Source organism: Solanum verrucosum, unplaced genomic scaffold (genome assembly GCF_900185275.1).
Source record: "Solanum verrucosum unplaced genomic scaffold, falcon-dt-bn FXZP01000469.1, whole genome shotgun sequence".
Lineage (NCBI taxonomy): Eukaryota > Viridiplantae > Streptophyta > Magnoliopsida > Solanales > Solanaceae > Solanum > Solanum verrucosum.
The window spans coordinates 1-27,098 of NW_026020143.1; the positions used below are offsets into that span (position 1 = coordinate 1).

Below are 27,098 nucleotides of genomic sequence, written 5' to 3' on the forward strand. Positions count from 1 at the left end.
TGTTCGCGGGTCGTTCTGCTTTGCCGGTTTCGCCCCTGCTCCTTCCGCCGGTTCCCCTCCGGCCCCTTGTTCCGCCTTCTCCTTCCTCTCCCTGCTCCGGTTCCCTGGCCTTCTCGCGCCGTCGCGGGCCGCGCCCCGCCCCGTCGCCGCGCTCCGCCCCTTTCCCCGGCTCCTTCCCTCGGTCGGCGCGCCGGGCGGTGTGTCCCCGGGCCGGGCCGTCGTCCCCGCGCGCTGCTGCCTCGCGCTTCCTCGGCCTTCCTCGTTGCCGCCCCCCCTTGCCCTGCTCTCTCCCCCTCCCGCTGCCCTTTCCCCGCTTCCCCGGGCCTGTCGGCCCCGGCTCTCCGCTCGTTGCCTCCCTCCGTGTCGCGCGCGTGCGGCCCCGCCCTCTCCGGGCCTCCCCGCCCTGTTCTTGCCTCCCCCTTCCGCGGCCTCCCCGGCCGTCGTCCCTCTCCGCCGCTGGCCGCGCCGGGCTCCTCCGCCTCGCTCGTTCGCCGGCTGCGGTCTCGTTCGTTCCCGGCCTTCCCCCGCCCCTCGCTCCCCCCCTCCGCCCGGCCCTGCCCCCCCCCCTCGCCTCCCGCCCGCGCTCTCCCGTCTGTCCCTCCTTCCTCTGTCTGGCCCTGGTCCGTTTCCCCGTGTTGCGTCCCCTTCCGCCGCCGGCTCCCCTCCTGGTGGTGCCCTTCCGTCCCTTCCTTTCCGTTTCCGCCTTGCGCCCTCCTCCCCCGGCCCCCCCCCCTTTGCTTTCTCCTCCGGTGCCGGCGGCGTCCTCCCCGCCCCCTCCGCCGCTCCCTGGTCGGCCTCGTTTCTGGTTGCGCCTCGGCCGGTCTCTGCTCGTCTTCGCGCCCCCCCTTTCGTCTTTGCTTCCTGCCCCTCCTTGGCCCCTGCTTTCGCCTTGTTCGTCTTTCCTCCCTCCCCGCCTTTCCCCTCTGCCTCTGCCTCCGCCTGCCCCCGCCTGTCCCTGTTCTCCTTCTCCGCTCCCGCCGGCCCCGTCCTCGGCCGCCCTCCTCTCCTGTTTTCCCTGCTCCTGTCTCCCGCGCGTCGGCTTGCTTTGCGCCCTCTCCTTTCTTCCCCGTCCCCCGCGCCGGCGGCCCGCCCCGGCCCCTTCAGGCCCGGCGCGCCTCGCCGCCCGCCGGGCCGCGCCGCCCGGTGCCCCCTCGGGCGGCCCGGCCGGCCTCCCCCGTCCCCCTCCGCGCTTTTTCCCTGCCCCCTTCCCTCTCCGCTCTTGGCGCTGGCCTTCCCGCGGCTGCTGGCCCGCCTTGCCCTCCCCTGGCTCCTCGTTCCGGGCTTTCGCTTGTCCTCCTTCCCCTTCCCCGCCTCCTCGCGCCCGGTCTTGTTCTTTCTTGTCCCTCCCTCCCCGTGTCCGGCTGGGTCCTTTGCGCGCCTGCTGCCTTCCTTGGCTGTGGTCGCCGTTTCTCCGGCTCCCTCTCCGGCCTCGCCCCCTCCTTCTCCGTCCCCCGTCCCCCCTGGTCGGCCCCTCTCCTCCCCTCGCCGTTGCTCGGGCCGCCTTTGCCTGCTGCGTCGCCGGCCCGCTGGCCGTGCGCTCCGTCGCGTTCTCCTGCCTCCTCGCCGCCCCGGGCCGGCCCGCGTCGCCCTTTTCTCTCCTCCTGCCTCCCTTCCCGCCGTCGGGGTTTGTTGCCCGTCTTCGCTCTCGCCTTCTCCGGTTCTCCGCGTCGTCGCTCCCTCCCCCCTCTCCCTGCTTTCACTGCGCCCTTCGCGTTTCCCCGTCTGCCTTTGTTCCTCCTTCCCCCTGCCTGGCTTCCTCTTTGCGCCCGCTCTGCCTCCTGGCCGGCTCCCCCCGGTCGCCTTCCTCCCGCCGCCGCGCGCCGCTGCGCCCGCCGCGCCCGTCCGGGCCCGGCGGGTTCCGGCGTGCGCGGCCGTCCTTCGCCCGGAGCCTTCGTTTTGGGCCGCTGGCGCCGGTGCGGCCCCCTGCCCCCTGCGTCTCCCGCCTCCGCGCCTTCCCGCCGCCGCTCGCGGCCCCCGCCCTCGCCCGCCGCCGCGCGGACGGCGTGGGCCGCCCGCGCGGCTTTTGGGTTCCCCCCGCCCCTGGCCTGCGGGGGCGCCCGGCGCCCGCTTGCCCGTGCGTCCTGCCTCGGCCTTCGGTCTGCCGCCCCGGTACCCCGTCCGCCCGCCTCGCTTGCGCTTGCTCCGCGCCCGCCCTGGCCTGCGGGTTCGGCCGTCGCTGCTCGCCGCCGGGCTCCCCCTCCCCCCCGCCGCTTCCCCTCCTGCGCCGTCCGTGCACTCGCTTCGTCGTGCCCGCCCCCCCCCCCCGCCGCCCGCCTGCGACTGTCGTGCGCCGCCGCCGCTGCCTTCGTTGCCGGCCCTGCTCTCCCCGCCGTTGCGCGCCGCCCCGGGGGTTGCGCCTTTCTCCCTGTCACGGTGTTGGCGGCCGCCTCCGTTCTTGCCCGCGCCCCCCCCGCCCGGTCCCGCTCTCGCGTCCGCCGTCCTTGGCCGTGCGTGCCTCGTGCTTGCCGCGCCTCCGCCGCCGTCGCCCGGCGCGCCGCGCCTGCCCTCCCCTTGCCCCTCGCCCGCACCCGCCCTGCCGTTCCCCCCCCCGCGTCTCGCCCGGTCGCGCCCCTGCCCTCGGCGGCCCCTGGTCGCCCCCGCGCGGTCGTCGGCTGTTTTTGTCGGCGGTCGTCGCCTGTTTTTGTCCGCGCCCGCGCCGTCGCCCGGCCCCGCCCTGCCTGCCCTCCCCGCCCCGCCCCCCGCCCCCCTCGCCCCCGCCCCGCCCCCTCAGCCCCCCGCCCGCCCCTGCCCTCCGCCTGCCGTCGCCTCCGTCTGCCTCCCCCCTCTCCCCCTTCTCTCTGCTTCCCCACCCCCCCCTGTGCCAGGCGTCGCCCGCTTTTTCCCGCGCCTCCTCCTGCCTGTCCCCCCCCTTGCACGTTCTCCGGTCCCCCCCCTTCGCTTCCCCCTGCTTTTTCTCTCTACCCCTAGTTTTTCCACCCATTTTTTTTCCTTTTTCTTTTTTTCGGCCATTTCCGCACTATTCGTCTACTCATCCTCCTCGGACCCTTCCCCCCTCTCCATTCCCCCACCTTCCCCCTCACTATCGTCCCCTTCGCTCTCCCCTTTCGTCCTTTTCCTTTTTCCCTGTTCGTCCAACCTCATCCCCGTCACTACTGCGTTTGGTCCGCAACGCCCGCGTGCGGCGGCCCGTTGAGCATGTGCTGGACTACGCTGACACTATTTGTTATGCATGCGGGTGTTTCACCGCTCTTTTGCTTTTGGGCCTGCTGGCCCTCCGCCGTTGTCGCCCCCTGTTGCGCCGCCCCGGCCGTGCGGGCCGTCCCCGGCCGCCGTCGGCTGCCCGTTGTGTGCGTCCCCGGGCGATGCGGCGTCCCGCCGACGTCGGCTGCCCGTTGTGTGCGTCCAGGGCGATGCGGCCAGGCCCGGCCGACGTCGGCTGACCGTTGTGTGCAGTCCCCGGGGTGCGGCGGCCCCGGCCGCCGTCGGCTGCCCGTTGTGTGCAGTCCCCGGGCGCTGCGGCCGTCCCCGGCCGACGTTGGCTGCCCGTTGTGTGCGTCCCCGGGGCTGCGGGCCGTCCCGCCGCCGTTGGCTGCCCGTTGTGTGCGTCCCCGGGCGGTGCGGCCCGGCCCCGGCCGACGTCGCCTGCCGTGTGGGCAGGCCCCGCCCGCCGTCGCCTGCGCGATGTGGGCGGCCACGGCCGCCACTTGGCTGGCGATGTGTGCCGCCAGGGCGATGTGGGCCGGCCCCGGCCGACGTCGCCTGCGCGCTGTGTGCCGCCCGGGCGCTGTGGGCCGGCCACGGCCGCCGTCGGCTGCGCGATGTGTGCCGACCGGGCGATGTGGGCGCCCCGCTTGCCGTCGCCTGGCGATGTGTGCACGCCGGGCGCTGCGGTCCGGCCACGCCCGCTGCGAGCCTGCCCACGTCCGACGTCGGCTGACCGTTGTGTGCCGCCAGGGCAATGCGGCCAGGCCGCCCGCCGTCGGCTGCTCGTTGTGTGCAAGCCCGGGCGATGCGGGCCGGCCACGCCAGATGCGGGCCTGCCCGTCCGACGTCGGCTGACCGTTGTGTGCAAGCCAAGGGCCTGCGGGCAAGCCCGCCCGCGCGTCGGCTGCGCCTTGTGCCAGGCCCGTTTGATGCGTGCCCCCTTGGCTGATGTTGCCCGTCGTTGGCCGACGCCGCTTGCCCGCTGCGCCGTGCCACGTCCGCTGCGTGCAGGCCTTGGCTGCTGCCGCCTGCCGTTGGCCGCGTCGCTTGCCCGCTGCCCCCTCCCCGTCCGCTGCGCGCCGGCCTTGGCTGCTGCTGCCTGGCCCCGGCCGTGGCCGCCCCTGCTGCCTCCTCGCCCCTGCCCCTTGGCCTCTTCCTTGGCTTTCGCCTCGCCCCCGCCTCCCCCCCCCTCTTCTCGCGCCCTCGTTCTTGTGCCCTTCCCGTCTCCTTCGGCCTGCGCCTGCCCTCGACCGTCCCGCCCCTCCCCTGGCGCCTCGTTCTTGCCCCCTTTTTGCTCCTCCTCGCCCCTTAGTTCCCCTCTGTTCCCCCTTGGCGGCCCCCTCGTCTTTCCCGCCCCTGTTCTTCTCGGCCTTATTTTTCCCCCCTTGGTGCCTTTTTTCCTTCCCGGCTGCCGCCTCCTCCCTCCCTTTTGGCCGTGTCGCCTGCTTGGCTTTGCGGTTGGGGGCGGGGGCCCGTGGGGGGGCCGCTCGGCGCGCCCCCGGGCTGCCTCTCCGTGGCTCGTGGCCGCCCGGCCCCTCTGCCCTTCCATCCCCCGTCGCGTCTTTCAGTCGTCTGCCCGGCTTCTCCCCGCGCTCGCTGGCCTTGTCCTTCCGGCGGTCCCGCGCCGCTTCCGTCGCGGCGCCTTCGCCCCCGCCCCGTGCCCTTGGGGGCCCCGGCCCCTCCTGCGGGTCGGCCGCGGCCGGCGGGCGCCTGCGTCGCTTCTCGCCCGGCTTCTGCCTTCGCGGCGTTCCGTCCTCCTCCGCCCCCGGTCGCTTCGCGCCCCTGGCTTTTCCCCCAGCGCGCTGCCCCCTTGTGTGACTCCCGGTTCCTCTCGTCCTCGGTTGCCTTCCTCTTGCGCCCCTGTCCTCCGTGGGTCACCTCCCTGTCTCCCGCCGGTCTCCCCCCGCTCCCGTTCCCTCTTGGTGGGTGCACCCTCCCCCCTTGGTGCTTCTGCTTCCCCCTGCTAGGACAGCGCCGCCATCGCGGCTCCCCCGCCCGTCGCTCTGCCCGCTTGGCTGCCCCCGCCGTTTCCCTGTGGTCCTTTTCTGCCCCTCTCGCTTCGCCTTCCGCGGTCTCCGGCTCGTTCGGCCCCGCTTTCCCGGTTCGTCTTCGTCCTGGCATCGCCTCCCCCGGCTTTTCCCTTCTGTTCCCCCGCTTTCTGTTCTCGTTGCGTCCTCTTCGGCCCCCTGCGTTCTCTTTTCCCGCTGTGCCGCCCCGCCCCCTCCCCCTGCCTGTCTTCCGCCCGGTCGGCCCGGCCGCGCGCCTTGGGTCCCCCGCGGGGCCGTGCCCCGCTTCCGTTCCCGGCCTCGTCCCTCCCGTTCCCGTCGTGGTCTTTCCTTTCGCTTTCGGCTCCCCCTTCTCCCCCTCTCCCGTCCTTTCCCCCCGTCGGCCTCGCGTCCCGCTCCCCGGGTCTTCTTTCCCCGCTGCTTCTGCCCGCCCGTTCCTTGGCTGTGGTTTCGCTGGCTAGTCGCCCGGGCCCGTGGGCCTCTCGTTCTCCCTTCCTGCGCGTCCCTCTTCGCTGCGCGGCTTTGGCTACCTTAGCGCGTCCTCGTTCTCCGCCGTTTCCCCGCGCTTGGTTGCTTTCTTCCCTTTGCCTTCCGCGCCTGGGCCGCCCTCCCTTGCGTCCCTCCGTTGGGCCCCTCGCCCTGCTTTGTTTTCTTCACCAGTCGGCTTCCCCTTGTCCGTCCCCGTTCTGCGTTGGCTGTTCGCCGCCCGGGGCCGGCCCCCGCAGGCCCGTTCCCCCGTCCGTCCCCCGGCCGGCCCGCGGCGCCCCGCTCTCGCCGCGGCGCCGCTCGCGCCGTCCCCGCCCGCCGCCGGGTTCGGGCCTGGGCCCCGTGCCCGCCTCGCGCCCTCCTTTTCCCGCGTTCCGGCTCCTTTTGCCGCTTCCCTTGCCTCCTTGTTCCTCGCCCCGCGGCTGTTCCCCTTGGCGCCTGCTGCGGTTTGCGTCGCCCCGGGCGTGGCCGGCCTTCGGTCTCCGGCTTTTCCCGGGCCGCCGGGCGCGCCCGGCCCCCCGCGCCGTGCGGTGCTCTTCCCGCCGCTGGCCTCCTCCGGCTGCGCCGCTTCCCGGGTGGGCGGCTGTTCCGCCCCGCTCCTCTTCCCGGGCTCCCGCCGCCGTCTCCGGACTTCCTCCCGTTGCCGTCCCGCCCGTCCCGGTTCCGGCTTTTCCCCGCTTCCCTTTCGGCGTCCGCGCGCCCCGCGCTCTCTGTCGGGGTTCCCCCCCCTTCGGCTCGACTCCCCTGTGCCGTGCGTTCCCCTGGCCCCTTTCCCCTCTTCGGCCTTCCCGTTCTCCTTTGCCTCTTTGCTCCTCCCCCCTTGCCCCGCCGGCCGCTCCGCCCCGGCTCCCGCCCCGGTTTTGCCGCGCCCGCCGCGCCCTCCTCCTCTCGGGGCCTGGCCCTTGCCCCGCCGGCCGGGTGTCGGTCGCGCGCTTCGCGCCCTCCTTTTCGGGCTCGTTGCTTCGGCCGGTGCGTTGTTCCCCCTCCTTCGCGGTTTCGCCTTCCCTGCCCCCCGTCCTGCTGTCTTCCTCGCCCCCCCCTTTGTGGGTCTCGGTTGCGCGCCGTTTGGCCCGTCCCCGGCTTCCGGTTCTCCGCCTCGCCCGTTCTGCTTCCCCCCCTGGCCCCCTTGGGCGCTCTTGCTTCCGTGGCGCGGCTCCCCCGCCGCCGCGCCGTCCTCCTCTTTCCGTTTGCGCCTCGGTCGCGGGCGTTGCGCCCCCGCGGCCTCTCCTCCTTGGCTTTCCCGCTCGCCCTCGCCGCGCGCTCCGCTCTCCTGCGGGCCCTTCGGCGGGCCCCGCTCCTCGCCGGTTCGCTTCGTCTTTCGCCCCTCTCCCCCGTCCGCCGCCGCTTTGCCCGTCCGTCTCGCTGCGGGCCTCCCCCGCGTTTCCTCTGGCTTCGCCCCGCTCCGGCTCGTTCCCCTCTTTCGGGTCCCGCCGGTCTGCTCCCCTCGCCCCCTTCTCCGCCGCTCCGGTCGGTCGGCGGTGCCCCCTCCGGGGGCTCCCCCCTCCGCTTCCTTCCGCCTTCCGGGTTTCCTCGCCCGTTGCCTCGCCCCCTGTCCGCCTCCTTGGTCCGTGTTTCCGCCGGGTCGCTGGGGCGCCCCCGGCCCGCGTCCGGCGCGCGCCGCTGCGCGCCCGCCCCGGGCGCGCGCTGCCTCCCCCCTCCGGCGCCGGCGTTCCGCGGGCGTCTCGCGCGCCCGGGCTTTGGCCGCCCCCCCTCCCCGCTGGTCCCCGCCCGCGTCGCTCGGCGGCCGGCTCGTCCCCGTTCCCCTCCGCCGGGGCGCCTCGCCGGCCCCCTCCGCTTCCCTCCCGCCCTTTCCCGCCTCTTTGCCTCTCTTTTCCCCGTCCTTTTCCTCTTTCCCTCGCGGTCCTTGTTCGCTCTCGGTCTCTCGCCGTCTTTCGCCTTGGCCGGCCTTCCCGCCCGCTTTGGGCTGCCTTCCCCCCCCCCGCCTCGTCGCCCGCGCCTCGTGGTGCGCCCGGGTCCGGGCCCCCGGGGCTCTCCCCCTCTCTGGCGCCCTTCCCGGGGCTTGGGCCGGTCGCCGCTGCGGCCGCTTCTCCCGCCTCCCTTCGGCCGCCGGCGCCGCCCGCTTCTCCGGCTGGGCTGTTCCCGGTTCGCTCGCGTTCTCCGGGCCTCCTTGTCGTTTCTTTTCCTCCGCTTCTTGCTTGCTTCCTCCGCGGGTCTCCGCCTGCCCTGGGGTCGCGGTCGGCGCGGCCGGCGCCCTCCGGGTCTGGGCGTCCGGCGCCCGCCGGGCTGTCGCCGGCCCCCGCGCGCGTTGCGTTTCCCCCCCCCTTGCCGCGCCGTCCGTCGCCGTGGCTCGCCTTTCGGCCCGCCGCGCGCTCGGGGCGCCCGGGCGGCCGCTTCCGCCCCGCGCTGCGCCTTGCGGCTTGCGGGGGGCGCCGCGCTGCGTGCCGCCCCGGCGCCGTGCCCTCGGCCTCCTGGCTTCGGGCGCCCTTGCGTTCCCGCCTCGCTGGTTCCGGGCTCTGCCCTTCCCCCCCGTTCGCCTTTCGCTCGTTCTTCCTCGTGCGCGCGCCGGCTCTCCGTTGCCGCGCGTCGTTTGTGTTTCCGCGCCGCGCGCGTCCCCCGCCCGCTCGCGCCCGGGGCGCGCGGGGCGGCTGCCGCTTTTCGTCTTCCTTGGCGCTTTCCGCGCCGGGGTTCGTTGGCCCCCCCCGCGCGCGCCGCGCGCCGGTCGGGGCGGGGGGCGGCGCCCGCCGCGCGCGCGTCGCCCCCCGTGTTTCCCCGTGTTCGCGGGTCGTTCTGCTTTGGCCGGTTTCGCCCCTGCTCCTTCCGCCGGTTCCCTCGGCCCCTTGTTCCGCCTTCTCCTTCCTCTCCTGCTCGGTTCCTGGCCTTCTCGCGCCGTCGCGGGCCGCGCCCCGCCCCCGTCGCCGCGCTCCGCCCTTTCCCGGCTCCTTCCTCGGTCGGCGCGCCGGGCGGTGTGTCCGGGCCGGGCCGTCGTCCCGCGCGCTGCTGCTCGCGCTTCCTCGGCTTCCTCGTTGCCGCCCCCCTTGCCCTGCTCTCTCCCCTCCCGCTGCCTTTCCCCGCTTCCCCGGGCCTGTCGGCCCGGCTTCCGCTCGTTGCTCCTCCGTGTCGCGGCGTGCGGCCCGCCCTCTCCGGGCTCCCGCCCTGTTCTTGCCTCCCCTTCGCGGCCTCCCGGCCGTCGTCCCTCTCCGCTGGCCGCGCCGGGCTCTCCGCTCGCTCGTTGCCGGCTGGGTCTCGTTCGTTCCGGCCTTCCCCGCCCCTCGCTCCCCCCTCCGCCCGGCCCTGCCCCCCCCCCTCGCTCCGCCGCGCTCTCCGTCTGTCCTCCTTCCTCTGTCTGGCCCTGGTACGTTTCCCCGTGTTGCGTCCCTTCGCGCCGGCTCCCCTCCTGGTGGTGCCCTTCCGTCCTTCCTTTCGTTTCCGCCTTGCGCCCCTCTCCCCCGCCCCCCCCTTTGCTTTCTCCTCCGGTGCCGGCGGGTCCTCCAGCCCCTCCGCCGCTCCTGGTCGGCCTCGTTTCTGGTTGCGCCTCGGCCGGTCTCTGCTCGTCTTCGCGCCCCCCCTTTCGTTCTTGCTTCTGCCCCCTCCTTGGCCCTGCTTTCGCCGTTGTTCGTCTTTCCTCCTCCCGCTTTCCCCCTCTGCCTCTGCCTCGCCTGCCCCGCCTGTCCCTGTTCCTCTTCCTCCGCTCCCGCGGCCCCGTCTCGGCCGCATCCTCATGTTTCCCCTGCTCTGTCTCCGCGCGTCGGCTTGCTTTGCGCCCTCTCTTTCTTCCCGTCCCGCGCCGGCGGCCGCCCCGGCCTTCGGCCGGCGCGCTCGGCCGCCGCGGGCCGCGCCGCCCGGTGCCCTCGGGCGGCCGGCCGGCCCCTCCCCGTCCCTCCGCGCTTTTTCCCTGCCCCCTTCCTCTCCGCTCTTGGGCTGGCTTCCCGGCGGCTGCTGGCCCCGCCTTGCCCTCCCCTGGTCTCGTTCGGGCTTTCGCTTGTCTCCTTCCCCTTCCCCGCCTCCTCGCCCGGTCTTGTTCTTTCTTGTCCTCCTCCCCGTGTCCGGCTTGGGTCTTTGCGCGCCTGCCTGCTTCCTTGGCTGTGGTCGCCGTTTCTCCGGCTCCCTCTCCGGCTCGCCCCCTCTCTCCGTCCCCGTCCCCCTGGTCGGCCCTCTCCTCCCTCGCCGTTGCTCGGGCCGCCTTTGCCTGCTGCGTCGCCGGCCCGCTGGCCGTGCGCTCCGTCGCGTTTCCTGCCTCCTCGCCGCCCCGGGCCGCGCCCGCGTCGCCCTTTTCTCTCTCCTGCCTCCCTTCCCGCCGTCGGGGTTTGTTGCCCGTCTTCGCTCTCGCCTTCTCCGGTTCTCCGCGTCTCGTCCTCCCCCCCTTCCCTGCTTTCCTGCGCCCTTCGCCGTTTCCCCGTCTGACTTTGTTCCTCCTTCCCTGCCTGGCTTCCTCTTTGCGCCCCGCCTCTGCCTCTGGCCGGCTCCCCCGGTCGCCTTCCTCCCCGGCCGCCGCGCGCCGCCTGCGCCCGCGCGCCGTCCGGGCCCGGCGGGTTCCCGGCGTGCGCGGCCGTCCTTCGCCCGGCGCATTCGTTTTGGGCGCTGGCGCGGTGCGGCCCCTGCCCCTGCGTTCCCGCTCCGCGCCTTCCCGCCGCCGCTCGCGGCCCCGCCCTCGCCCGCCGCCGGCGGGGCGTGGGCGCCCGCGCGGCTTTTGGGGTTCCCCCGCCCCTGGCCTGCGCGGGGCGCCGGCGCCCGATTGCCCGTGCGTCCTGCCTCGGCCTTCGGTCTGCCGCCCCGGCTCCCCCGTCCGCCCGCCTCGCTTGCGCTTGCTCCGCGCCCGCCCTGGCCTGCGGGTTCGGCCGTCGCTGCTCGCCGCCGGGCTCCCCTCCCCCCCGCCGCTTCCCCCTCCTGCGCCGTCCGTGCCTCGCTTCGTCGCTGCCCGCCCCCCCGCCGCCCGCCCTGCGCTGTCGTGCGCCGCCGCCGCTGCCTTCGTTGCCCGGCCCCTGCTCTCCCCGCCGTTGCGCGCCGCCCCCGGGGGTTGCGCCTTTCCTCCCTGTCCCGGTGTTGGCGGCCGCCTCCCGTTCTTGCCGCGCCCCCCCGCCCGGTCCCGCTCTCGCGTCCCGCCGTCCTTGGCCGTGCGTGCCTCGTGCTTGCCGCGCCTCCGCCGCCGTCGCCCGGCCGCGCCGCGCCTGCCCTCCCTTGCCCCTCGCCCGCCCGCCCTGCCGTTCCCCCCCGCGTCTCGCCCGGTCGCGCCCTGCCCTCGGCGGCCCCTGGTCGCCCCCGCGCGGTCGTCGGCCTGTTTTTGTCGGCGGTCGTCGCCCTGTTTTTGTCCGCGCCCGCCGCCGTCGCCCGGCCCGCCCTGCCTGCCCTCCCCGCCCCGCCCCCGCCCCCTCCGCCCCCCCCCCCGCCCCTCCGCCCCCGCCGCCCTGCCCTCCGCCTGCCGTCGCCTCCGTCTGCCTCCCCCTCTCCCCCCTTCTCTCTGCTTCCCCCCCCCCTGTGCCCGGCGTCGCCCCTTTTTCCCGCGCCTCCCTGCCCTGTCCCCCCTCTGCCCGTTCTCCGGTCCCCCCCCTTCGCTTCCCCCTGCCTTTTCTCTCTCTCCCCCTCGTTTTCCCCTTTTTTTTCCTTTTTCTTTTTTTTCGTCTCGTCCTTTGTTGCCCCCTCTTTTTTTCTCTCTCTCCCGTCCTTTGTGGCCGCTCCTGTGTGTTTGTCCCTTCGCCCGTGCCTCTTTGGGTTGTCCCTTTTCCTTCTGCTTCTCTGGCCCCTCTTGTCTCCTCCTGTCCCCTGGGTTTTTTTTTTTTCCGCCTCTCTCCGGGGGGTCGCGGTGTTGGCGGCCGCCTGCGGCGCCGGCCGGCGGCTGTCCTGGGCGTTCTGTGGGCTTCGTGGGCGTGTTGCGTGGGCTTCGTGGGCGTGTTGCGTGGGCGTTTGCTGGCCTGCCTGGCTTGTCCGTGCTCCGTCGTCGGGCGCTTCCCCCCCCTGTCGCCGCCCGCCTCCCCCTGCCGCCGCCCGCTCGTGGGGCGCCCCTGTGCCGCCGCGGGCCTTTTTCTCGCCCGGGCTCGCCGCGTTTGGTGTGGCCCGGCCGTGCTTGTTTTCGGGCGCGTGGCCCGTTTGCTGGCCTGCGCGGCTCGTCCGTGCTCCGTCGTCGGCGGCGCTGCCCGCCCGCGGCCCGCCCGGCCCCGTCCGGCTGGCCGCTCTCGCTGGCCCGGGCGTGGGGGGTGCTCGTGCCCGCCCTTTCGTCTGCCTCCCCCCCTTTCCCGTGCTTCCCTTCTCCCCCCCTTGGGCGGCGCGCCCCGGCGGGGCTCGCCTTGGCCTTGCCCGCCGGCCTCGGCGTCGGCGCCCGCCCTCTCCTGTCGGGCGTCGGGGTGGGTGTTGGGCGTGCCTCGCCGCCGCTCTTCCCGTCCGGCGCCTGCGTGGTCCTCGGCTTGTGTGGTTCGGTTGGCTCCCTGCTTCGCGCCGCGCCGTCCTCCCCCGCCTGCCCTGTCGGTCGCGGCTCCCGCGCCCTCTCGGCTTGTCGGCCGTTGGTCTCCTGTGCTGCCTCCCTCCTGCCTCGGCCTTCCTCCCGTGCCCTCGGTCGCCTTTCGCCCCTCGCCTTCCCTGTGCGGGGTGCCCCCCCGCCGCTCTTGCGTCCCCCGCCTTCCTCGCTTCGTCGTGCGCTGGCGTGGTCCGCGCGCGGCGGCTGGCCTTCTCGGCTTCGGTCGCCGCCGTGGGCCTGGGGCCTTCCCGGCTCCTCTCTGCCCCCCGCCTGCTCCTTGCGCCTGCCGGCCGCGCCCGCCTTGCCCCCTCCGTGCCCGTCCGGGCGCGGCGGGCTCCTGCGGCGCGCGGCGTCGTTGCGGCCTGCTCCCTGGTTGCTCCTGCCCGTCGTCCTCTGCTTGTCTCCCCGCTTCCGCCCTGCCTGTGTCCGTCTGCCCCCTTCCGCCTGTGCCCCTGCGCCTGGCTCCTTCCCTCCGTTCTCGTTTGTTTGCTGGTCTCTCTCCTCGGCTCCCGTCGTCCTTCTCGCGCTCCTCCGTGCCCCCCCCCGCCTTCTGGCCGGGCTGCCTTTCTTCGCTCCCGGTCGCCGCGGGCTCTGCCCGTTGCTGCGCTGCTTCCTGCTCCCTCGCCGGCTCGCCCGGCCCTCGTGCCGGCGCCGCCTCCTTCCCTTTCTGCCCTCTCCCCTTTCGCTGGTCGGCTCGTGGCCTCCCCTGGTGGTGCCGGGTGCCGGCGCCTTCGGGTTCGCTTCCGGCGCGGGCGCCTGCGCCCCGGCTCCCCCTCCCCGGCCGGCCGCCGGCGCGCCCCTTCCCCCCTGCCCCGGGGCGGTCGTGCCCTCCCTCCCCCTCCGGGCTCTCTGCGTCTGGTCCTTGGCCTGCGTCCCCTCTCCCTCCCTTCCCGCGGCTCCCTTGGCGGGCCCGTCTGGTGCCCGCCGCCGCGGTCCTTCCCGCTCCCCTCGCGTCTCTTTCCGTTGTTGCCGTTCCCCGCTCGTCGTTGGCCTTTGGGCTGGGCCGGCCGGTCCGCCCTCGGTGTGCCCCGGTCGTCTCGTCCCTTCTGTCGGCGCTGCGCTCCTGGCCTTCCTTGGCCGGGTCGTGCCTCCGGCGCTGGTTCTTTGCCGCCCTTCGCGTGCTCCCGCCGCCCTCCGCTCTGTCTCCTTCGCCTGGGCTCCTTCTGGCTTTCGGTCCTCTTCCGTTGGCCTTCGGGCTCGGCGTCCTGCTTCCCGGGACCGTCGGGGGGCCTTCGTCTTTCCTCGTCCGCGGTGCCTTCTTGGCTTTATGCCCGCCGCCCCCTGCGCCCGCCTTTGCCGGGTTTTCCTTCCTCCGCCCGCGTTGGGGGGCTCGCCGCCGCTCCGCTCCCGTCCTCGTCTCCCCTCCCCGTGCCGCCCCGGGCTCGGCGGCTGTTGCTTTTCGGCCTCCGCCGGCCCCTTCTGCGCACTCCGTTTTTGGGTTCCGGGGGCGTCTGGTCGCCGGCTGCCCTTCCCGGCCTTGCCGGCCGGGCCCCCCGGCTGGCGCCTGCGGCTTCCTTTGCCTCCCCCCGGGGCCTTCCCCGGTCCGCCTGTCGGCTTGCCCGCCTGGCGCTCTTTCTTGCTTCTCTGGGTGGTGGTGCCTGGCCGTTCTTCGTTGGTGGGCGCTTTGTCTGGTTCTTCCGTTCCCGCCCGCGCCTCCCCTGCTCCCTCGCTCTGCGGCGGTCTCCCTTCGCGGCCCGCTTCTTCGCGGGCCTCCGGCCTTTTCGGCCGCGGCCGTTTGCGGCCTCACCGGTCTGTGCTGCCCTTCGCTGTTCTGGGCCGCCCGCGGCTCCCCTGCTGTCTTCCCCGCGCTTCTCGCCTTGGCCGCCGGCCCGGGTCCTCTTTGCCCTTTCCTCGTGCTGGGGCTCGCTCTTGCCCTTGTTGGTCTTCCCCGCGGCCTTCCTCGTCCGCGCGAGTCCTCCGCTCGCGTTGCCTCCGTCCCTGCCCTTTGTCCCCCGCCCGTCGCTCCTCCCGCTTGCCTGCTCCGGTGCCTGTTCGGCTCGGGCGCCGTGGGCGGTTCGCTGCCCGCGCGTCGCGCGCCGTCCTTGCCCTTCTCTTTAGCGGCGGCGCCGTCGTCCCCCGGTTTCCGTCGGTGACCTGCGCCGGCTCCTTGTCGACCCTGCCCCGCCGCCCGCCCGCGCCCCGTTTTCCCCCCTTGGGGGCGCCGCGCGCTCGTCGTCGCCTCCCTCCCGTCCCGCCCTGCGCGCTTGCGCGCTCGTTTTGGGGGCCCCGCCCCCGGCGCGGCCCGCGCCCCGGCCTCCTCCCTCGGCCGCTCCCCTCGCGCCCCGTTCGCGGCTCGTGCGGGGGGCCGCGCGCTGCTCTTTCCCCCCCCCGCCTCTCGGCCCGGACTTCTCGGCTCTCGCCTCGCTGCCGCCCGTCGCGCCTGCGCTCCTTGGTGTGCCTTGCCGCCTCCCGTGCCCCCTCGCGTCTTGCCCGCCCGTTGCGCCCGCCGCCCTTCGGCCGCGGGCCCGTCTGCCTGGGCGTCCCGCCTCGCGTCGCCCCCCGCCCGCGCCGGCTCCGCGCGGGGCGGCCGCTGGCCTCCCGTGCGCCCGCGCGCGCGGCTGGCCTCCTGCGCGTCCCCGTCGCCGGCCGTCGCGGCCCGTGGTGGTTGCCCTCCCCTCTCTCTTGTTGTCGCGGCTCCCGCCCGTCGTGCGTCGGCCTCCCCCGCCCCTGCTTGCGCCTGCGCGCTCCGCCCGCGCCCCCCGGTCCGGCGGGCTTCCCCGCTGCGTTTCCGCCTCTCCCTCGCGGCGGCCCCGCCCCTTCCCCGGCTTCCCTTCGTCCGGCGCGCGCCCCGGGCCCCGCCCCGCCTTCGCTCGGGCGGCTCCGTCGTCCGCCTTGTCGTCTGGCCGCGTCCTCCGCGGCGGCCCGGGCCCCGTCCCCTGGCGGGGGCGCCCGCGGGGTGCGCGCCCCGTTGTGCCCGGCCCCTGTCGCCCCCGCGGCGCTGTCTCCGCGTCGGGTTGTTTGGGCTGCGCCCCTCGGGCGGTGTTCCGTCCCGGCTCCTCGGGCGCGGCCGCTCGCGCCCCCGTCCGGCGGGCCGTGCCGGCTTTGCCCGCGCGTCCCGCGTGCTTGCCTTGTCGGGCGGGCGCGGTGGGGGGCCGGCGCTGCGCCCCGGTCGGCTGTGGCCCGGTGCCGCGCCGGTCCGCCGCTCGCCTCGGGGCGTGGCCCGCGTGGCTTGGGGGGGCGGCCCCGCCCGGGCTCTCGCTCCGCCGCGGCCCGCCGTCTCCTTGCTTGTGGTCGGCCGCGCGCGCCTCTGGCGTGCTTCGGCCTCTGCGCGCTCCGGACGCTGGCCTGTGGGCTCCCCCTTCGCCCCGTCTTGCCCCCGGCCCCCGGCGTCTGCCCTGTGTGCGCGTCCCCGGGCGCGTCCCCCGTCGGCGTCCGGCCGCTGCTTGGTGGGCTCCCCTGGGGGTGCCCGCCGCCCGCCTTGCTCTTCTGCGCCGGGTTCGCGTGTGCGCCTCCTGTCGGGCCCCGCGCTGGTGCCTCTGCCTGCGCGGGGCGCCGCCGCGGCCCTCTGGTGCGGCCCGCCGCGCTCCTGCCGTGCCCCTCGTTCGTCTGCCTTGGGTCTCGGGGCGCCCGCCTCCTCGCCCGTCTCGTCGCTGGTTCCCTCCGCCGTTTCCCTCCGGCTAGTGGCGCTCGCGTGCGCGTTCTCTCGGGTCCGCCCCTGCTTCGGGCCTCGGGGGCGCCCGCCCTCGCCCTCTTCTCCACCTTTCCCTCGGTCGGCCGGCGCGGCTGCTTTGTTGCGCCGCGCCCCGGCCTCCCGCGCTCCCCGTGGGCCCTTTTTGGTCCGCCGCCTGGCGCTGCGGGCTGCCCCGGCCGCCGGGTTCCGGTGCCCCCTGCGCGCTCCCCTCGCTCCCCCCGGGTGTTGGTCGCTTCGCCCGCCGGCCGGTGGTCCTGGCGTCGCCCTCCGCTCCGGCGTGTGTCCCTCCCCTGCCGCCTCCCCTCGCCCCGCCCTGGCTGGCGCTTCCGCGCGCCGCCCTCCGGCCGTCGGGGCCCGTGCCCGGCCCCGCTGCGTCGGCGGGCGCGGCGGTCGCTGCCCCCTTGGGCGTGCGCCTGGGCGGCGCGGCCGTCGGTGCCGCTCTTGGTGGTCGTCGCCCCTCTTCCCCTGCGCCCTTTGCCGGCCGCCGCGGGGCCCGGTTCCCTGTGCCCGGCCCTTGCCCCTGGGTTCGTCGCTCCTCCGGGTCGGGGGCCCCGCCCGCTCGCGCGTTTCGCGCGTCCTCCGCCCGGGCCTCGGGTTCCCCTTCCTGCCCCGGGCCGTGGCGGTTGCCGGCCCCGTTCGGCCGTCCGGCGGCGGCGCCCCGCCGCGCTCTCTGCCCCGCCCGCGTCGCCTCCCGTTTCGGCTCCGCGCCCTTCGCGCGCGCTGCTTCCGTCCTTCCCTGCCTTCCCCTTGGTGCTCCTGCCCCTTCCCCCTCTTGCCCCGCCGGTCCCGCTCCGCCCCGGCTCCCCGCCCCAGGTTTTGCCGCGCCCGCCGCGCCCTCCTCCTCCTCGGGGCCTGGCCCTTGCCCCGCCGGCCGGGTGTCGGTCGCGCGCTTCCGCGCCCTCCCTTTTCGGGGCTCGTTGCTTCGGCCGGTGCGTTGTTCCCCCTCCTTCGCGGCTTTCGCCTTCCCTGCCCCCCGTCCTGCTGTCTTCCTCGCCCCCCCCCCTTTGTGGGCTCTCGGTTCGCGCGCCGTTTGGCCCCGTCCCCGGCTTCCGGTTCCTCCCGCCTCGCCCGTTCTGCTTCCCCCCCTGGCCCCCTTGGCGCTCTTGCTTCCGTGGCGCGGCTCCCCCGCCGCCGCGCCGTCCTCCCTCTTTCCGTTTGCGCCTCGGTCGCGGGCGTTGCGCCCCGCGGCCTCTCCTCCTTGGCTTTCCCGCTCGCCTCGCCCGCGCGCTCCCGCTCTCCTGCGGGCCCTTCGGCGGGCCCCGCTCCTCGCCGGTTCGTTCGTCTTTCGCCCCTCTCCCCCGTCCGCCGCCCGCTTTGCCCGTCGTCTCGCTGCGGGCCTCCCCCCGCGTTTCCTCTGGCTTCGCCCCGCTCCGGCCTCGTTCCCCTCTTTCGGGTCCCGCCCGGTCTGCTCCCCCTCGCCCCTTCTCCGCCGCTCCCGGTCGGTCGGCGGTGCCCCCTCCGGGGGTCCCCCCCTCCGCTTCCTTCCGCCTTCCGGGTTTCCTCGCCCGTTGCCTCGCCCCCTGTCCGCCTCCTTGGTCCGTGTTTCCCGCCGGGTCGCCTGGGGCGCCCCCGGCCGCGTCCGGCGCGCGCCGCTGCCGCGCCCGCCCGCGGCGCGCGCTGCCTCCCCCCTCCCGGCGCCGGCGTTCCGCGGGCGTCTCGCGCGCCCGGGCTTTGGCCGCCCCCCCTCCCCGCTGGTCCCCGCCCCGCGTCGCTCGGCGGCCCGGCTCGTCCCGTTCCCCTCCGCCCGGGGCGCCTCGCCGGCCCCCTCCGCTTCCTCCCGCCCTTTCCCGCCCTCTTTGCCTCTCTTTTCCCCGTCCTTTTCCTCTTTCCCTCGCGGTCCTTGTTCGCTCTCGGTCTCTCGCCCGTCTTTCGCCTTGGCCGGCCTTCCCCGCCCGCTTTGGGCTGCCTTCCCCCCCCCGCCTCGTCGCCGCGCCTCGTGGTGCGCCCGGGTCCGGGCCCCCGGGGCTCTCCCCTCTCTGGCGCCCCTTCCCGGGGCCTTGGGCCCGGTCCGCCGCTGCGGCCGCTTCTCCCGCCTCCCTTCGGCCGCCGGCGCCGCCCGCTTCTCCGGCTGGGCTGTTCCCGGTTCGCTCGCCGTTCCTCGGGCCTCCTTGTCGTTTCTTTTCCTCCGCTTCTTGCTCTGCTTCCCTCCGCGGGTCCTCCGCCTGCCTGGGGTCGCGGTCGGCGCGCGCCGGCGCCTCCGGGTCTGGGCGTCCGGCCGCCCGCCGGGCTGTCGCCGCGCCCCCGCGCGCGTTGCGTTTCCCCCCCCTTGCCGCGCCGTCCGTCGCCGTGGCCTCGCCTTTCGGCCCGCCGCGCGCTCGGGGCGCCCGGGCGGCCCGCTTCCGCCCGCGCTGCGCCTTGCGGCTTGCGGGGGGCGCCGCGCTGCGTGCCGCCCGGCCGCCGTGCCCTCGGCCTCCTGGCTTCGGGCGCCCCTTGCGTTCCCCGCCTCGCTGGTTCCCGGGCTTCTGCCCTTCCCCCCCGTCTCGCCTTTCGCTCCGTTCTTCCTCGCTGCGCGCGCCGCGCTTCCGTTGCCGCGCGTCGTTTGTGTTTCCGCGCCGCGCGCGTCCCCCCGCCCGCTCCGCGCCCGGGGCGCGCGGGGCGGGCTGCCGCTTTTCGTCTTCCTTGGCGCTTTCCGCGCCGGGGTTCGTTGGCCCCCCCCCGCGCGCGCCCGCGCGCCGGTCGGGGCCGGGCGGGCGGCGCCGCCGCGCGCGCGTCGCCCCCCGTGTTTCCCCGTGTTCGCGGGTCGTTCTGCTTTGCCGGTTTCGCCCCTGCTCCTTCCGCCGGTTCCCCTCCGGCCCCTTGTTCCGCCTTCTCCTTCCTCTCCCTGCTCCGGTTCCTGGCCTTCTCGCGCCGTCGCGGGCCGCGCCCGCCCCCGTCGCCGCGCTCCGCCCTTTCCCCGGCTCCTTCCTCGGTCGGCGCGCCGGGCGGTGTGTCCCGGGCCGGGCCGTCGTCCCCGCGCGCTGCTGCCTCGCGCTTCCTCGGCTTCCTCGTTGCCGCCCCCCTTGCCCTGCTCTCTCCCCTCCCGCTGCCTTTCCCGCTTCCCCGGGCCTGTCGGCCCCGGCTCTCCGCTCGTTGCTCCTCCGTGTCGCGCGCGTGCGGCCCCGCCCTCTCCGGGCCTCCCGCCCTGTTTTGCCTCCCCCTTCCGCGGCCTCCCGGCCGTCGTCCCTCTCCGCCGCTGGCCGCGCCGGGCTCCCTCCGCCTCGCTCGTTCGCCGGCTGCGGTCTCGTTCGTTCCCGGCCTTCCCCGCCCCTCGCTCCCCCCCTCGCCGGCCCTGCCCCCCCCCCCTCGCTCCCGCCGCGCTCTCCGTCTGTCCTCCTTCCTCTGTCTGGCCCTGGTCCGTTTCCCCGTGTTGCGTCCCTTCGCCGCCGGCTCCCCTCCTGGTGGTGCCCTTCCGTCCTTCCTTTCCGTTTCCGCCTTGCGCCCTCCTCCCCCGGCCCCCCCCTTTGCTTTCTCCTCCGGTGCCGGCGGCGTCCTCCCGCCCCCTCCGCCGCTCCCTGGTCGGCCTCGTTTCTGGTTGCGCCTCGGCCGGTCTCTGCTCGTCTTCGCGCCCCCCCTTTCGTTCTTGCTTCTGCCCCTCCTTGGCCCTGCTTTCGCCGTTGTTCGTCTTTCCTCCTCCCGCCTTTCCCCTCTGCCTCTGCCTCCGCCTGCCCCGCCTGTCCCTGTTCTCCTTCCTCCGCTCCCGCGGCCCCCGTCTCGGCCCGCCTCCTCTCCTGTTCTCCCCTGCTCTGTCTCCCGCGCGTCGGCTTGCTTTGCGCCTCTCCTTTCTTCCCCGTCCCGCGCCGGCGGCCCGCCCCGGCCCTTCCGGCCCGGCGCGCCTCGCCGCCCGCCGGGCCGCGCCGCCCGGTGCCCCCTCGGGCGGCCCGGCCGGCCCCTCCCCCGTCCCCCTCCGCGCTTTTTCCCTGCCCCCTTCCTTCCGCTCTTGGCGCTGGCCTTCCCGCGGCTGCTGGCCCCGCCTTGCCCTCCCCTGGCTCCTCGTTCGGGCTTTCGCTTGTCCTCCTTCCCCTTCCCGCCTCCTCGCGCCCGGTCTTGTTCTTTCTTGTCCCTCCCTCCCCGTGTCCGGCTTGGGTCTTTGCGCGCCTGCTGCCTTCCTTGGCTGTGGTCGCCGTTTCTCCGGCTCCCTCTCCGGCCTCGCCCCTCCTTCTCCGTCCCCGTCCCCCCCTGGTCGGCCCCTCTCCTCCCTCGCCGTTGCTCGGGCCGCCTTTGCCTGCTGCGTCGCCGGCCCGCTGGCCGTGCGCTCCGTCGCGTTCTCCTGCCTCCTCGCCGCCCCGGGCCGCGCCCGCGTCGCCCTTTTCTCTCCTCCTGCCTCCCTTCCCGCCGTCGGGGTTTGTTGCCCGTCTTCGCTCTCGCCTTCCTCCGGTTCTCCGCGTCGTCGCTCCCCTCCCCCCCTCTCCTGCTTTCTGCGCCCTTCGCCGTTTCCCCGTCTGCCTTTGTTCCTCCTTCCCCTGCCTGGCTTCCTCTTTGCGCCCGCCTCTGCCTCCTGGCCGGCTCCCCCGGTCGCCTTCCTCCCCGCCGCCGCGCGCCGCCTGCGCCCGCCGCGCCCGTCCGGGCCCGGCGGGTTCCCGGCGTGCGCGGCCGTCCTTCGCCCGGCGCCTTCGTTTTGGGCCGCTCGGCGCCGGTGCGGCCCCTGCCCCCTGCGTCTCCCGCCTCCGCGCCTTCCCGCCGCCGCTCGCGGCCCCCGCCCTCGCCCGCCGCCGCGCGGCCGGCGTGGGCCGCCGCGCGGCTTTTGGGTTCCCCCGCCCTGGCTGCGCGGGGCGCCCGGCGCCCGCTTGCCCGTGCGTCCTGCCTCGGCCTTCGGTCTGCCGCCCCGGCTCCCCCGTCCGCCCGCCTCGCTTGCGCTTGCTCCGCGCCCGCCCTGGCCTGCGGGTTCGGCCGTCGCTGCTCGCCGCCGGGCTCCCCCTCCCCCCCCGCCGCTTCCCCTCCTGCGCCGTCCGTGCTCGCTTCGTCGCTGCCCGCCCCCCCCCCCGCCGCCCGCCCTGCGCTGTCGTGCGCCGCCGCCGCTGCCTTCGTTGCCCGGCCCTGCTCTCCCCGCCGTTGCGCGCCGCCCCGGGGGTTGCGCCTTTCCTCCCTGTCCGGTGTTGGCGGCCGCCTCCGTTCTTGCCCGCGCCCCCCCCCGCCCGGTCCCGCTCTCGCGTCCCGCCGTCCTTGGCCGTGCGTGCCTCGTGCTTGCCGCGCCTCCGCCGCCGTCGCCCGGCCGCGCCGCGCCTGCCCTCCCCTTGCCCCTCGCCCGCCCCCCGCCCTGCCGTTCCCCCCCCCCGCGTCTCGCCCGGTCGCGCCCCTGCCCTCGGCGGCCCCTGGTCGCCCCCCGCGCGGTCGTCGGCCTGTTTTTGTCGGCGGTCGTCGCCCTGTTTTTGTCCGCGCCCGCCGCCGTCGCCCGGCCCGCCCTGCCTGCCCTCCCCGCCCCCGCCCCCGCCCCCTCCGCCCCCGCCCCCGCCCCCTCCGCCCCCGCCCGCCCCTGCCTCCGCCTGCCGTCGCCTCCGTCTGCCTCCCCCCCTCTCCCCCTTCTCTCTGCTTCCCCCCCCCCCCTGTGCCGGCGTCGCCCCGCTTTTTCCCGCGCCTCCTCCTGCCCTGTCCCCCCCCTCTGCCCGTTCTCCGGTCCCCCCCCCTTCGCTTCCCCCCTGCCTTTTCTCTCTCTCCCCCTCGTTTTCCCCCCTTTTTTTTCCTTTTTCTTTTTTTTCGGCCCTTTCCGCCCTCTTCGTCCTCCTTCTCCTCCTCGGCCCTCTCCCCCTCTCCCTTCCCCCCCCTTCCCCCTCCTCTCGTCCCTTCGCTCTCCCCTTTCGTCCCTTTTCCTTTTTCCCTGTTCCGTCCCCTCTCCCCGTCCCCTCCTGCCGTTTGGTCCGCCCGCCCGCGTGCGGCGGCCCGTTGCGCCTCGCTGCTGGCCCTCGCTGCCTCTCTTGTTCTGCCTGCCGGGTGTTTCCCGCTCTTTTGCTTTTGGGCCTGCCTGGCCCTCCGCCCGTTGTCGCCCCTGTTGCGCCCGCCCGGCCGCTGCGGGCCGTCCCCGGCCGCCGTCGGCTGCCCGTTGTGTGCCGTCCCCGGGCGCTGCGGGCCGTCCCCGGCCGCCGTCGGCTGCCCGTTGTGTGCCGTCCCGGGCGCTGCGGCCCGGCCCCGGCCGCCGTCGGCTGCCCGTTGTGTGCCGTCCCCGGGCGCTGCGGCCCGGCCCCGGCCGCCGTCGGCTGCCGTTGTGTGCCGTCCCCGGGCGCTGCGGCCCGTCCCCGGCCGCCGTTGGCTGCCCGTTGTGTGCCGTCCCCGGGCGCTGCGGGCCGTCCCCGCCCGCCGTTGGCTGCCCGTTGTGTGCCGTCCCCGGGCGGTGCGGCCCGGCCCCGGCCGCCGTCGCCTGCGCGCTGTGGGCCGGCCCCGCCCGCCGTCGCCTGCGCGCTGTGGGCCGGCCCCGGCCGCCCTTGGCTGCGCGCTGTGTGCCCGCCCCGGGCGCTGTGGGCCGGCCCCGGCCGCCGTCGCCTGCGCGCTGTGTGCCGCCCCGGGCGCTGTGGGCCGGCCCCGGCCGCCGTCGGCTGCGCGCTGTGTGCCGCCCGGGCGCTGTGGGCCGCCCCCGCTTGCCGTCGCCTGCGCGCTGTGTGCCGCCCCGGGCGCTGCGGTCCGGCCCCGCCCGCTGCGCGCCTGCCCCGTCCGCCGTCGGCTGCCCGTTGTGTGCCCGCCCCGGGCCCTGCGGCCCGGCCCCGCCCGCCGTCGGCTGCTCGTTGTGTGCCCGCCCCGGGCGCTGCGGGCCGGCCCGCCCGCTGCGGGCCTGCCCCGTCCGCCGTCGGCTGCCCGTTGTGTGCCCGCCCCGGGCCTGCGGGCCCGCCCCGCCCGCCGTCGGCTGCGCCTTGTGCCCCGGCCCCGTTTGCTGCGTGCCCCCCTTGGCTGCTGTTGCCCGTCGTTGGCCGCCGCCGCTTGCCCGCTGCGCCCGTGCCCCGTCCGCTGCGTGCCGGCCTTGGCTGCTGCCGCCTGCCGTTGGCCGCCGTCGCTTGCCCGCTGCCCCCTCCCCCGTCCGCTGCGCGCCGGCCTTGGCTGCTGCTGCCTGGCCCCGGCCGTGGCCCGCCCCTGCTGCCTCCCTCGCCCCCCTGCCCCTTGGCCTCTTCCTTGGCTTTCGCCTCGCCCCCGCCCTCCCCCCCCCTCTTCTCGCGCCCTCGTTCTTGTGCCCTTCCCGTCTCCTTCGGCCTGCGCCCTGCCCTCGCCGTCCCGCCCCCTCCCCTGGCGCCTCGTTCTTGCCCCCTTTTTGCTCCTCCTCGCCCCTCTCGTTCCCCTCTCGTTCCCCCTTGGCGGCCCCCTCGTCCTTTCCCGCCCCTGTTCTTCTCGGCCCTTCTTTTTCCCCCCTTGGTGCCTTTTTTCCTTCCCCGGCTGCCCGCCCTCCTCCCCTCCCTTTTGGCCGTTCGCCTGCTTGGCTTTGCGGTTGGGGGCGGGGGCCGTGGGGGGGCCGCCTCGGCGCGCCCCCGGGCTGCCTCTCCGTGGCTCGTGGCCGCCCGGCCCCTCTGCCCCTTCCCCTCCCCCGTCGCGTCTTTCCGTCGTCTGCCCCGGCTTCTCCCCGCCGCTCGCTGGCCTTGTCCTTCCCGGCGGTCCCGCGCCGCTTCCGTCGCGGCGCCTTCGCCCCGCCCCGTGCCCTTGGGGGCCCCGGCCCCTCCTGCGGGTCGGCCCGCGGCCGGCGGGCGCCTGCGTCGCTTCTCGCCCGGCTTCTGCCTTCGCGGCGTTCCGTCCTCCTCCCGCCCCCGGTCGCTTCGCGCCCCTGGCTTTTCCCCCCGCGCGCTGCCCCTTGTGTGCCTCCCCGGTTCCTCTCGTCCTCGGTTGCCTTCCTCTTGCGCCCCTGTCCTCCGTCGGGTCCCTCCCCTGTCTCCCGCCGGTCTCCCCCCGCTCCCGTTCCCTCTTGGTGGGTGCCCCTCCCCCCTTGGTGCCTTCTGCTTCCCCCTGCTCGGCCGCGCCGCCCTCGCCGGCTCCCCCGCCCGTCGCTCTGCCCGCTTGGCTGCCCCCGCCCGTTCTCCCTGTGGTCCTTTTCTGCCCCCTCTCGCTTCGCCTTCCGCCGGTCTCCGGCTCGTTGGCCCCGCTTTCCCGGTTCGTCTTCGTCCTGGCCTCCGCCTCCCCGCGCTTTTCCCCTTCTGTTCCCCCGCGCTTTCTGTTCTCGTTGCGCTCCTCTTCGGCCCCTGCGTTCTCTTTTCCCCGCTGTGCCGCCCCGCCCCCCTCCCCCCCTGCCCTGTCTTCCGCCCGGCTCGGCCCGCGCCGCGCGCCTTGGGTCCCCCCGCGGGGCCGTGCCCCGCTTCCGCTTCCCGGCCTCGTCCCTCCGTTCCCGTCGTGGTCTTTCCCTTTCGCCTTTCGGCTCCCCTTCTCTCCCCTCTCCCGTCCTTTCCCCCGTCGGCCTCGCGTCCCGCTCCCCGGGTCTTCTTTCCCCGCTGCTTCTGCCCGCCCGTTCCCTTGGCTGTGGTTTCGCTGGCTGTCGCCCGGGCCGTGGGCCTCTCGTTCCTCCCTTCCTGCGCGTCCTCCTTCGCTGCCGCGGCCTTTGGCTCCCTTCGCGCGTCCTCGTTCTCCCGCCGTTTCCCCGCGCTTGGTTGCTTTCTTCCCTTTGCCTTCCGCGCCCTGGGCCGCCTCCCTTGCGTCCCTCCGTTGGGCCCCTCGCCTGCTTTGTTTTCCTTCCCCGTCGGCTTCCCCTTGTCCGTCCCCGTTCTGCGTTGGCTGTTCGCCGCCCGGGGCCGGCCCCCGCCGGCCCGTTCCCCGTCCGTCCCCGGCCGGCCCGCGGCGCCCCGCTCTCGCCGCGGGCGCCGCTCGCGCCGTCCCCGCCCGCCGCCGGGTTCGGGCCTGGGCCCCCGTGCCCCGCCCTCCGCGCCCTCCTTTTCCCGCCGTTCCGGCTCCCTTTTGCCGCCTTCCCTTGCCTCCCTTGTTCCCTCGCCCCGCGGCTGTTCCCCTTGGCGCCCTGCTGCGGTTCTGCGTCCGCCCGGGCGTGGCCGGCCTTCGGTCCTCCGGCTTTTCCCGGGCCGCCGGGCGCGCCCCGGCCCCCCGCGCCGTGCGGTGCTCTTCCCGCCGCTGGCCCTCCCTCCGGCTGCGCCGCTTCCCGGGTGGGCCGGCTGTTCCCCGCCCGCTCCCTCTTCCCGCGGCTCCCGCCGCCGTCTCCGGCCTTCCTCCCGTTGCCGGTCCCCCGCCCCGTCCCGGTTCCGGCCTTTTCCCCCGCTTCCCTTTCGGCGTCCGCGCGCCCCGCGCTCTCTGTCGGGGTTCCCCCGCCCCTTCGGCTCGCCTCCCCCTGTGCCCGTGCCGTTCCCCTGGCCCTTTCCCCTCTTCGGCCTTCCCGTTCTCCTTTGCCTCTTTGCTCCTCCCCCCGCTCTGCCCCGCCGGCCGCTCCGCCCCGGCTCCCGCCCCGGTTTTGCCGCGCCCGCCGCGCCCTCCTCCTCCTCGGGGCCTGGCCCTTGCCCCGCGGCCGGGTGTCGGTCGCGCGCTTCCGCGCCCTCCCTTTTCGGGGCTCGTTGCTTCGGCCGGTGCGTTGTTCCCCCCTCCTTCGCGGCTTTCGCCTTCCCTGCCCCCGTCCTGCTGTCTTCCTCGCCCCCCCCTTTGTGGGCTCTCGGTTCGCGCGCCGTTTGGCCCCGTCCCCCGGCTTCCGGTTCCTCCCGCCTCGCCCGTTCTGCTTCCCCCCTGGCCCCCTTGGCGCTCTTGCTTCCGTGGCGCGGCTCCCCCGCCGCCGCGCCGTCCTCCCTCTTTCCCGTTTGCGCTCGGTCGCGGGCGTTGCGCCCCCCGCGGCCTCTCCTCCTTGGCTTTCCCCGCTCGCCCTCGCCCGCGCGCTCCCGCTCTCCTGCGGGCCCTTCGGCGGGCCCCGCTCCTCGCCGGTTCGCTTCGTCTTTCGCCCCTCTCCCCCGTCCGCCGCCCGCTTTGCCCGTCCGTCTCGCTGCGGGCCTCCCCCCGCGTTTCCTCTGGCTTCGCCCCGCTCCGGCCTCGTTCCCCCTCTTTCGGGTCCCGCCCGGTCTGCTCCCCCTCGCCCCTTCTCCGCCGCTCCCGGTCGGTCGGCGGTGCCCCCTCCGGGGGCTCCCCCCCTCCGCTTCCTTCCGCCTTCCGGGTTTCCTCGCCCGTTGCCTCGCCCCCCTGTCCGCCTCCTTGGTCCGTGTTTCCCGCCGGGTCGCCTGGGGCGCCCCCGGCCCGCGTCCGGCGCGCGCCGCTGCCGCCGCCCGCCCGCGGCGCGCGCTGCCTCCCCCCTCCCGGCGCCGGCGTTCCGCGGGCGTCTCGCGCGCCCGGGCTTTGGCCGCCCCCCCCTCCCGCTGGTCCCCGCCCCGCGTCGCTCGGCGGCCCGGCTCGTCCCCGTTCCCCTCCGCCCGGGGCGCCTCGCCGGCCCCCTCCGCTTCCCTCCCGCCCCTTTCCCGCCCTCTTTGCCTCTCTTTTCCCGTCCTTTTCTCTTTCCCTCGCGGTCCTTGTTCGCTCTCGGTCTCTCGCCCGTCTTTGCCTTGGCCGGCCTTCCCCGCCCGCTTTGGGCTGCCTTCCCCCCCCCCGCCTCGTCGCCCGCGCCTCGTGGTGCGCCCGGGTCCGGGCCCCCGGGGCTCTCCCCCTCTCTGGCGCCCCTTCCCGGGGCCTTGGGCCCGGTCCGCCGCTGCGGCCGCTTCTCCCGCCTCCCTTCGGCCGCCGGCGCCGCCCGCTTCTCCGGCTGGGCTGTTCCCGGTTCGCTCGCCGTTCCTCCGGGCCTCCTTGTCGTTTCTTTTCCTCCGCTTCTTGCTCTGCTTCCCCTCCGCGGGTCTCCCGCCTGCCCTGGGGTCGCGGTCGGCGCGCGCCGGCGCCCTCCGGGTCTGGGCGTCCGGCCGCCCGCCGGGCTGTCGCCGCGCCCCCCCGCGCGCGTTGCGTTTCCCCCCCTTGCCGCGCCGTCCGTCGCCGTGGCCTCGCCTTTCGGCCCGCCGCGCGCTCGGGGCGCCCGGGCGGCCCGCTTCCGCCCCGCGCTGCGCCTTGCGGCTTGCGGGGGGCGCCGCGCTGCGTGCCGCCCCGGCCGCCGTGCCCTCGGCCTCCTGGCTTCGGGCGCCCTTGCGTTCCCCGCCTCGCTGGTTCCCGGGCTTCTGCCCTTCCCCCCCGTTCGCCTTTCGCTCCGTTCTTCTCGCTGCGCGCGCCGCGCTCTCCGTTGGCCGCGCGTCGTTTGTGTTTCCGGCCGCGCGCGTCCCCCGCCGCTCCGCGCCCGGGGCGCGCGGGGCGGGCTGCCGCTTTTCGTCTTCCTTGGCGCTTTCCGCGCCGGGGTTCGTTGGCCCCCCCCCGCGCGCGCCGCGCGCCGGTCGGGCCGGGCGGGCGGCGCCCGCGGCGCGCGTCGCCCCCCTGTTTCGTCGCGGTCGTTCGCTGCCCGTGTTCTCTCTCTCCCCCCCCCCCCGGCGGCGGAGCCGCGCCGCGCCCCTGCCCCGCCCCGCCCGCGCCCCGTTTCCCCCCTTGGGGCGCCGCGCGCTCGTCGTGCGCCTCCCTCCCGTCCCCGCCCTGCGCG

At 76.4% G+C, this 27,098-nt stretch overlaps 2 protein-coding genes across 2 annotated transcripts in view; both read right to left on the minus strand.

Annotated features, from left to right (window-relative positions):
- Positions 1-24: 24 nt before the first annotated feature.
- Positions 25-5,286, minus strand: LOC125827544 (uncharacterized; the record flags this gene model as incomplete). The annotated part of the gene is made up of 3 exons (XM_049506835.1): positions 5,011-5,286; positions 3,206-4,967; positions 25-2,612 (listed from the first exon to the last, which is right to left on the minus strand). Coding segments are annotated over exons 1-3 (4,626 nt in total), but the record flags the coding sequence as incomplete, so codon positions are not given.
- A 411-nt stretch (positions 5,287-5,697) lies between these two features.
- LOC125827543 (uncharacterized) overlaps positions 5,698-27,098 on the minus strand; it is a gene marked incomplete at its 5' end in the record, with an annotated part of 40,649 nt that continues 19,248 nt past the window's right edge. The window contains 2 exons of the mRNA XM_049506833.1: positions 5,698-13,780; positions 13,880-26,688. Of these exons, the coding sequence (XP_049362790.1) occupies positions 5,698-13,780; positions 13,880-26,688 (20,892 nt within the window). The remainder of the gene's footprint in view (positions 13,781-13,879; positions 26,689-27,098) is intronic.